This window comes from Octopus bimaculoides, chromosome 2 (assembly GCF_046866305.1).
Source record: "Octopus bimaculoides isolate indiv1 chromosome 2, ASM4686630v1, whole genome shotgun sequence".
Lineage (NCBI taxonomy): Eukaryota > Metazoa > Mollusca > Cephalopoda > Octopoda > Octopodidae > Octopus > Octopus bimaculoides.
The window spans coordinates 102,142,451-102,152,450 of record NC_142929.1 but is presented as its reverse complement, the minus strand read 5'-3'; the positions used below and the strand labels follow the sequence as shown (position 1 = coordinate 102,152,450).

The following is a 10,000-nucleotide window of genomic DNA, read 5'->3' as shown; positions in this document are numbered from 1 at the left end:
ATAAAAGTGTAGCAAAACGGCGGTGCATCAGCATGGCCGCAGCTCTCAGCTGAAACTATAAAAAAAATTAATTTTAAAAAAATACATGTATGTACTTGATCCACTCAAAGAATTGAGGTAATATTTATTTGTAACTTACTTTGACTGTGTTGCATTTTTTTTTTTTTATTCAAGGACAAACTGAAAATACATGGCAGATCCATATAATTGATGATAACAAATTTGAAAACAATGAGAAGTTTTACCTGAAGCTCAGTGACCCCGTTATGGCTATTGTTGAGGAACCATTGCAGGCCACAGTTGTGATAGTTGACATTGAAGATGGTAAGCTTTCACTAAACACTGTTTGAAATTTTTTCTTATTGTTTTTTTTCTGAATTTTTAAACATGTTTATAATTGGATAAACACACCATAATCATCACCCTCCTGATCACATTCATTGCCACCCCAACAACCATCATCATCATCATCATGATCATCAGAATCATCACAATAAAACATAACATCCATCATTAACACTCCAGAACTGACAAGTATATGTTTCCCATGTAGTTACTTAACTTGCTCAAAGTAACACTCAAATCTCTGTCAACAAACTACCAAGTCTTTAAAAACGAGACCTACATGTTTTCACTTCTAATATTCAGATCATATTTAAGGCAGTGAGCTTGCAGAATTGTTAGCATGTAAGGCAAAATGCTTAGCAGCATTTGTATGTCTCTATGTTCTGAGTTCAAATTAATTCTGCCGAGAATGATTTTGCCTTTTATCGTTTCGGGGTCAATAAAATAAGTATCAGTTGAGCACTGGAGCCAATGTAATCAACCTTACCCACTGCCCCGGAATTGCAGGGTTTGTGCCAAAATTTGAAACCAATATTTAGAATATATGGCGTTAGGAAGGGCATCCAGCTGTAGAAACTCTGCCAAATCAGATTGGAGCCTGGTGTAGCCATCTGGTTTCACCAGTCCTCAGTCAAATCGTCCAACCCATGCTAGCATGGAAAGCGGACGTTAAACGATGATGATGATGATGATGATGCCCACAGTAAATGTGAGATGGATCTGGATTAAATACTAAAAAAAAAAGGTCAGCAGTGCTATATCTGACAACAGTAACCCCCCCCCCCCAAGCCCATTTCCATCCTGATGCATCTCACCCACCTTGCTTATAACCACGGTAAAAATATCTCAAGCACAATGGAATTATTTTAAAGGATTTCTGCCATCTATTACATTATATTTCTTAAAACTATGCCTCTCATTTTACTCATTAAAAAAGGGTAAGAAGTGTTGGCCTCTTTGTCTCTAATTTAGTTGATCTATATGGTTGTTCCCTTACAGTTAGTTACCTTTGTGCACAAAGCTGATGAGTGCATTTTTGTATTTTGTCAAAATTGAATGAAACGTATCTATACTCTTTGTAAACCATTCTAGGGTTTACAAAGCAACACCCAAAGAACAAGAAGCAGAAGCATAGCTAGAGTTTGTGCCAACCAGAGTAGCCCTTCAATTCCCCTCATACTCCAGGGTTCAAAACTTAAAAGTATCACCAGGAGCATTCTGGCTCCTTACCCTCTGACATAAAGCTGTGCTTGGATTACTTCAGCCAGCACATACTACATAATACCTTGGTCTATCTACAGCCTGAGTTCAAATCTCATTGAGGTCAATTTTACCTTTGATCCTTTTGGGGCCAGTGAAAAATGCACCAATACTGGGTAATGGAAGATGCAATTGTCACAGTATCTGATAAGAGGTCTTTCAGTATTTGTTCTAGCCTTCTGTGTTTTCCAGGCTGGGGGGATGGTTTCAACAGGAGCTGATGAACCAGAGGACTACACCAAACTCTAATATCTGTTTTGGCATGGGTTCTACATTTGGATGCCCTTCCTAACACCAGCCACTTTACGAAGTGTACTGAGTGCCTTTTTACATGGCACCAGTACTATTGAGGCCATCAAATAACCCATAAGACAAGACCACCTCAACTGAGAGGGGAATAGTATTGAGCAGGGTGGCTTTATTTTGGCTGTTAAAAAGTTAAAGTATGATAGAGGGACAGGAATAGGCGTTTTGCTGTAAGGAGATACATGGCCGGTGTGCCCAGCTGATAAAGACAGAAGGTGGTGGTGATATTTTTAATTTGAATTTTCTGTCTATGAAATGCCATAATGGTGTGTATTGTGAATGTATTGCAGAATCGAATGTCTTCATTCCTGAGAAAGAATATCGAGTAACAGAAAAGGAAAGCAAGTTAGACATTCCTGTTTACAGAACAGGAGACTTGTCTGAGCCATTATCTGTTATCTGTCATACTGTTCAAGGTAAGGGGTTAATTTACTCTATGCACTCACATTGCACATATACACACACACACAATTCACACTTGTGCACACACACATGCATCTGTACATACATGCATATCTACACACACCTCATGCACACATCTGTACATTCGTACACAATCACACATGTGTATACATAGGCATGCACTAACTCAAATGTATGTAAGTGCACATGCATGCACATCTACACCCAAGCTAAGATGCACACATTTGTACATATATACATAAGCACATGCACACATATACACAAATACACATATACATCTACACATATATATCTACACACTTGCTCTGACATGTGCACATATATACACATACATTTATGAATGCATGCATATACACACATAAACATCCACACACACTGACATGCACATATCGTAATAAAGAACCCACAGACACACAAGTTTGTGTAAGTACAATACACACACACAAAAGTACATATACTTCTACACACATGCACACAAATGTGCACACATGCATATACTCACATAAACAGCTAGACTTACATTAACATAGACTTATTACAATAAAGTACACACACACACATGTTTACACACACACAATGTTCATGCACACATACATGCACATGTTCACACACATACATACATGCAGTCACACACACATGCACACACACACCCATACTCACATTTATGCACACACACATACACCCATGCCTACATATATGCGCACGCACACACACACACACACACACATGTTCACTCACATGCATGCACTCAAACACACATGCATTCATACACAAACACAGACATACACACACATGTTCACACACATGCATGTGTTCAAACACACTTGCATTCACGCACAAACACACATGCATTCACACACAAACACACACATACGCACACATGTTCAAACACACTTGCATTCACACACAAAAACACACATGTATTCACACACAAACACACACACACATGCATTCAAACACACATATGCATTCAAACACACACATGCATTCAAACACAAACACAGACATACTCACACATGTTCACACACACACACATGTTCACACACACACACATGTTCACACACACACACACATGTTCACACACATGCATGTGTTCAAACACACTTGCATTCACACGCAAACACACATGTATTCACACACAAACACACGTACACACACATGTTCAAACATACTTGCATTCACACACAAAAACACACATGTATTCACACACAAACACACACACACATGCATTCAAATACACACATACACACACACTTACAGATAAATATCAAAATTAGACATTTGACTGACCTTTCAATCGTAACTAGAGCAGCTTGACCACATAAACAGCGGCAGGTCACTTTAAACTAGAATAACAGGTCATTTAGTTTCAACATGCATGTTCCAGACTTCACATTGCAGCTGCATACAGCAACTGCAGACAGTAAATCTACTGACGAGTGCATAAGTTTCTCAATGAAAGATATAATGTGTCATTGCAATGACATGGTTTATTTAATGTTATATAACCTTCAGTTTACATTTCTTCTTCTCTGTGTCTTCCTGACATTACAAGACCAACTCTTAATGCAGAAGCTGGAATTGAAAAGCATATAAATTTTTAAAAATACAAAATGGCTAATATGCTTGTAATTCTTTTTAACTTTCATGTTATTCATTTTTTTATCTATTTTTCTATCGATTTATTTATATGAACGTGTAATTTCAGGATATTGTATAAGAGTGTTTGTTTTTAAATAACATGTTTATTTATTTAATGCTAACCATAGTTTATATTATAAATAATTTATTAATATTGATATTCAAAATATCACAAGTTGAGTGTTGCATTATGATAATTCTTTCATCTGATCATACAAAAGTATGGTACTTAAATATGCTGGGTGCTAGAAATAACAGTCAAATCTCCCTCAAATTAAACCATACTGACTTAAAAGCAGAAACAAAGGTTGAATAACATGCTCTAAGATACTGTTTTCTTTTTACTTGTGTCAATCATTGGACCACAGTCATGCTGGAGCACCACCTTGAAGGGTTCAGTCAGATGAATTTACCCCAGTACTTATATTCTTAAGTCTGGTACTAATTCTATTGGTTTCATTTCTTGAACCACTAAGTTACAGGGACAAAAGCAAACCAACACTGGTTGTCAAGTAGTCATAAGGGACAAGCACAAAATCACACACGTATTCATATATATATATATATATATATATATATATATATATATATATATATATATATATATATAATATTATATAACCTTCAGTTTTACATATATATAATTGGTCAGAGATTTAGGGACATCCTCATTGAGATATTTGATGAGAGGGAAGAGGAGCTACAGACTTTGGACATATAGGGTAACTGGAAATTCCTATGGGACAGCTTACTGAGAGCCACAGACCAAATCTGCGGCTGGTGCAAAGTCCCTTCTAGACCTAGAGTAACATGGTGGTGGAATAATACAGTAGACAAGGCCATTAGAGCAAAGAAACTGGCCTGGAAAGCTTGGAAGAGTTGGGGTAGCAGGGAATTGTACCAGATAGCCAGAAGGGAGGCTGGGAGATAGATGTACAAGGCCAAAGGAGAAGCAGAAAAGAAGTTTGCCAATGTTCAGTGATGTGAGGACCAAAGAACTGAAGTATTTCAGATTGCAAGACAATGTGTGAGAGAAAATTGTGATGTCACAGGAAAGAAATGTGTCCACATGGATGATAGTGCACCATCCAAACGTGGTCAATGCCAGCCCCACCGCCCCGACTGGCTCCTGTGCTGGTAGCATGTAAAAAGCACCATCCGAATGTGGCTGATGCCAATGCAATCTGACTGGCTCCCATGCCGGTGGCATGTAAAACGCACCCACTACACTCCTGGAGTGGTTGGCAATAGGAAGGGCTTCCAGCTGTAGTAACATTGCCAAATCAGATTGAAGCTTAGTGCGGTCTCTTGGCTTGCCAGTCCCCTGTGAAACTGTGCAACCCATGCCAGCATGGAAAACGGACGTTAAACAATGATGATGATGATAATGATGATGAATGCTATATAACCTTCAGTTTTATATATATATATATATCATCATCATCATCATCATTTAACGTCTGTTTTCCATGCTGGCATGGATTGGACAGTTTGACTGAGGTCTGGAGAGCCAGCAGCCGCACCAGGCTGCAATCTGATCTGGCAATGTTTCTACAGCTGGATACTCTCCCTAACGCCAACCACTCCGAAAGTGTAGTGGGTGCTTTTTATGTGCTACTAGCACAGGAGTCAGTCAGGCAGGCATGGATTCAATCATGTTTGAATAGCGCTTTTTACATGTCATTGGTATGGGAGCCAGTCAGCAGGTACTGGCATATGCAACATATGGATGGTGCTTTTTACATGCCACCAGCACGGGAGCCAGTCGGAGAGTACTGGCATTGGCCACATTCAGAAGATGCTTTTTATGTGCTACTAGCACGGGAGCCAGTCAGGCGGTCCTGGCATCGGCCACATTTGGATAGTGCTTTTTAAATTCCACCAGCATGGGAGCCAGTCGGAGTATTGACATCGGCAACGTTCGGATGATGCATTTTACATGCCACCAGAACTGGAGCCAGTCAGGGGACATCGGTTTCTTGTCATGTACACTAACTCTTCTCTGCTAATATGTTGTATGATTACTATCTTGCCTAAAATACTTTTTACATTTACGGCATACTTGTTGTTCCAGTCATTTAGCCACCCCACCTTCCTGATCAAGCCTGATCCAAGAGACCTATGATCAGCCATTCCATCTATAACCACATTGTTCTGCTTTGTTTCATTTTCTAAACCATTAGGGTGTAATCTGAAGGGGATATTGCCAGTCATGTAGAATTTCTTTCATTGTCTCAAGGATGTATTTGTTATGACATAGCATGTTTTGACAACTTTCTTACAAAATGGTTAATTTGGGAGCAAACTGTTTTATGTTATTTTATTTAGTTTTGTCACACATACATACACACACAGATAGATAGATAGATAGATAGATAGATAGATAGATAGGTACATATGTACATACATACACATATACATTTATGTACATATGTATGTATGTATGTGTGTGTGTGTATATATATATATGCATACATACATATATGTACATATATATATATATATATATATATATATATATATATATATATACATACATACATTTATATATATATATATATATATATATATATATATATATATATATATATATATATATATGTACATACATGCATGTATTCATATATATATAAACTAAATATAGATACAGTTACATAAAGAACAATGAAAAGTTTTGTTGTTGAATCCTCAATTAATCATTCAAAAAATTTTAGTGAATACTTTTTAATACTTCTTTTTATCTTCTTTCTTTATTTTGCAGAAACTGCAGCTGGCAGTCCTGTAAATGTTCTGAGTTCATTCTCTGACTACATCACACGACCCATGCAGAGTAGTAGCATCATCCATTTTGAGAAGGATGAAAGCAAGAAAATATGTACAGTGTTAATAATTGATGATTCATTATTTGAGACTGAAGAGCGGTTTAATGTGAGCCTTTCTCAACCACAAGGAGGACATCTGGGAAACTTCACTACCACTGTAGTGTTTATTGAACCAGATATTATGGATGGTAAGTGTTTGCTATGTCATTCATCATTTATTTGATAATTAAGTGAGAAAAAGAAAAGGAAGAAATATATTTGTAGCTAAAAAATATTAGAAAATTTGTTTTTCATATCATAAATAAAGAAAAGTTGATAAAAACTGAGTAAAAATATCTTTGAATGAAAAGCGTTATAAAATAAAAACAAAAAAAAAATCAAATCTCAAAGTCATAGACCAAATCCAGATAATCTAGTTATTTGTGATTCCCTAGTCTGGCTGCTGTCGTAAAAGGATACGTTTTATGTAACAAATTACTTCAATATACGAATTATATTAGTTTTGAAGTAAAACATTATTTAATTGCTGCTATTTAATGGCCCATTGCAACCTATGGAACTGCTACATATCTCTAATTTCTGCGTTGTTACAGAAATGAAAAGCAAATTTTCATTAGGATAAGATGGTAGTCTCTCATAAATTTTCACTGGGATAAGATGGTAGTTTCTCATAGATAACTTTTTACTGAAAAAAGGAGTGAATTCAGCACTAAAAATCAATTATCTTTTTGACTGGGCAGCTGTTGTTTACAGTTATAAAGGATACCATGCTGTGATACTGACTTTGAGCTACATTGACCAACACACAGAAAGTTAAATGTGTTGCTTGTGGACATAACTTGGCATGACAGTGACAAATCACAGGCTGCTAACCTCTTGGTTGTTGTTACTCAAGTGTTGTCATTACTTACACACAAACAATCTTTCTCACAGTAAAGAGATATTTTAATCACTTGTATTTATAAATCAGATTATCAATAAAATGTTAATTATTATCCTTGAAGTGAGATCTGGTGTTCTTGAGATGGCTTTTGCTTGGATTAACAGTTGGAAGTTCTGATACCCAGCTCAGATAATTCGAACCACAATTTGAATGAATTCAAGACAAAAACTTAATGAGTTTTACTGCCATTAGTAACAAAGCATTGCTCTTTTTATGTATAAAAGGCAGAATATGTCACACAAATGTAAAATATCTGATGTAGTATTGTTCTAAAACAAGTCCAGTGAATACAGAAGATATGCAGTGAGTGAGTGAATGGATGACGAGGAATAAACCAAATAAAATCCATTGCATGTGTCTATGTTAACTTTTCAGGAAGTTTCAGTACAAATGCATTGATAGTTCCTGACTGATAGACCCATTACAGTTTCTGCATACAAGCACCCAGCTGTTTGATCAACTGAACAACCTATGCAATATGGTTGAACATTTTGCTGATAAATGCACCCATAACATAATTTTAACATGACACAAGTGTGGTGAAGTTGAGCCTTTAAATAAAGGTGCAGTTTATCCATCAGGTTTCTGAATTGTTTCTGTCCACCTTAATTCATTCACAAGGCTTGAGTCAATCTGAAGCTATTGTAAATGGACCTCCTAAACCCTCTCAGACCTGGGCCTCAGTATCTAGCTTTACCTTCCATCAGGGATCCTGAGTAAAATAATAATGGTTGCATATACAGGCAAACTAATGGACAGAATCAGATGCTTCTTTTTCTACATGTGCTTTACATTACGGCTTTACCATCAATCTGACAGAGATGACATCTAATCTGTTACTGATATAGCGGTAATATAACATGACAAGGTTAACTTGCCACATGATGGAACTGAAACTTGGATCTTATGGTTGTGAAGCAAACTTCTTAACAACTCAGCCATGCCTGAATCTACTAATGAATGCAGGAATGTTGAATACTTCACCTAGTGAACTTCATGGCAGCAGTGTCTTCTGTTGTTAATATGTTGGCACTCCGTCACTTACGACGTCGAGGGTTCCAGTTGATCCGATCAATGAAACAGCCTGCTCATGAAATTAACGTGCAAGTGGCTGAGCACTCCACAGACACTTGTACCCTTAACGTAGTTCTCGGGGATATTCAGCGTGACACAGTGTGACAAGGCTGACCCTTTGAATTACAGGCACAACAGAAACAGGAAGTAAGAGTGAGAGAAAGTTGTGGTGAAAGAGTACAGCAGGGTTCACCACCATCTCCTGCTGGACCCTTGTGGAGCTTTAGGTGTTTTTGCTCAATAAACACTCACAACGCCCGGTCTGGGAATCGAAACTCCGATCCTATAACCGCGAGTCTGCTGCCCTAACCACTGGGCCATTGCGCCTCCACTTGTCTTCTGTTAAGGTTGATCAAAAAACTTCTGGAGAGTGTGTTAGGATAGAGACAAAGGGCAATAAACCATTACAGATGATATCTCACAAGACAAAGACAACAGATTTTATATTGATTCATTTAATATATTTCAATTTGGGAAAGCAGACCTTAACCTAATCATGATGATGATTAAACCATTTTGAATAATCTTAATCAAGTTCTGTTTATAAAACAAGTTCATGGAGAAACAAGATGGCTACACATTATTCAATTGTTTAGCGTAGTTACTCTCTTTATTTCATTCAACCTAGCAATGAAATAAAGTTTTCTTTACATATTTACAGTTGAATGCTTTATTCTGGGAAACAAGGTTGGTTGTTAAAAATAATTTTTCTGTTAAATACTTTTCTCCCAGCATTCCTGTAATATGTGTTAAATTCTTAGAAAGCACAGTAATCTTACTCATCTACTTACTCCAAGTAGTTACTTGTTCATAATCAGGAAAAAAAAAAAGATTATAATTCCAGAAGGGTAATCAACCCAAAGTTACACTTGTTCTGCAAAATAAAATCTAGCATGAAATTTTAAAAGATCCCCCCTCTCTCCCACCCAGCATATGCCAGTACAAACAGAAGGAAAAATAAAACTAACAAAAACATTTAAAAAGGAATGGCAGTGTGGGAAGTAGCTCGCTTACCAACCACATGGTTCCAGGTTCAGTCCCACTGCATGACACCTTGGACAAGTGTCTTCTACTACAGCTTCAGGCCAACCAAAGCCTTGTAAGTGGATTTGATAGACAGAAACTGAAAGAAGCCTGTCATATATATATATATATATATATATATATAAATGCATGTATGTGTGTG

The 10,000-nt window shown here is 36.9% G+C and overlaps 1 protein-coding gene across 1 annotated transcript in view; it reads left to right on the top strand.

Moving 5' to 3' along the window:
• LOC106874359 (extracellular matrix protein 3) overlaps nt 1-10,000 on the top strand; it is a 552,330-nt gene that overhangs the window by 475,654 nt on the left and 66,676 nt on the right. The window contains exons 5-7 of the mRNA XM_014922070.3: nt 175-324; nt 2,202-2,327; nt 6,737-6,985. Coding sequence (XP_014777556.2) covers nt 175-324; nt 2,202-2,327; nt 6,737-6,985 — 525 coding nt within the window. The remainder of the gene's footprint in view (nt 1-174; nt 325-2,201; nt 2,328-6,736; nt 6,986-10,000) is intronic.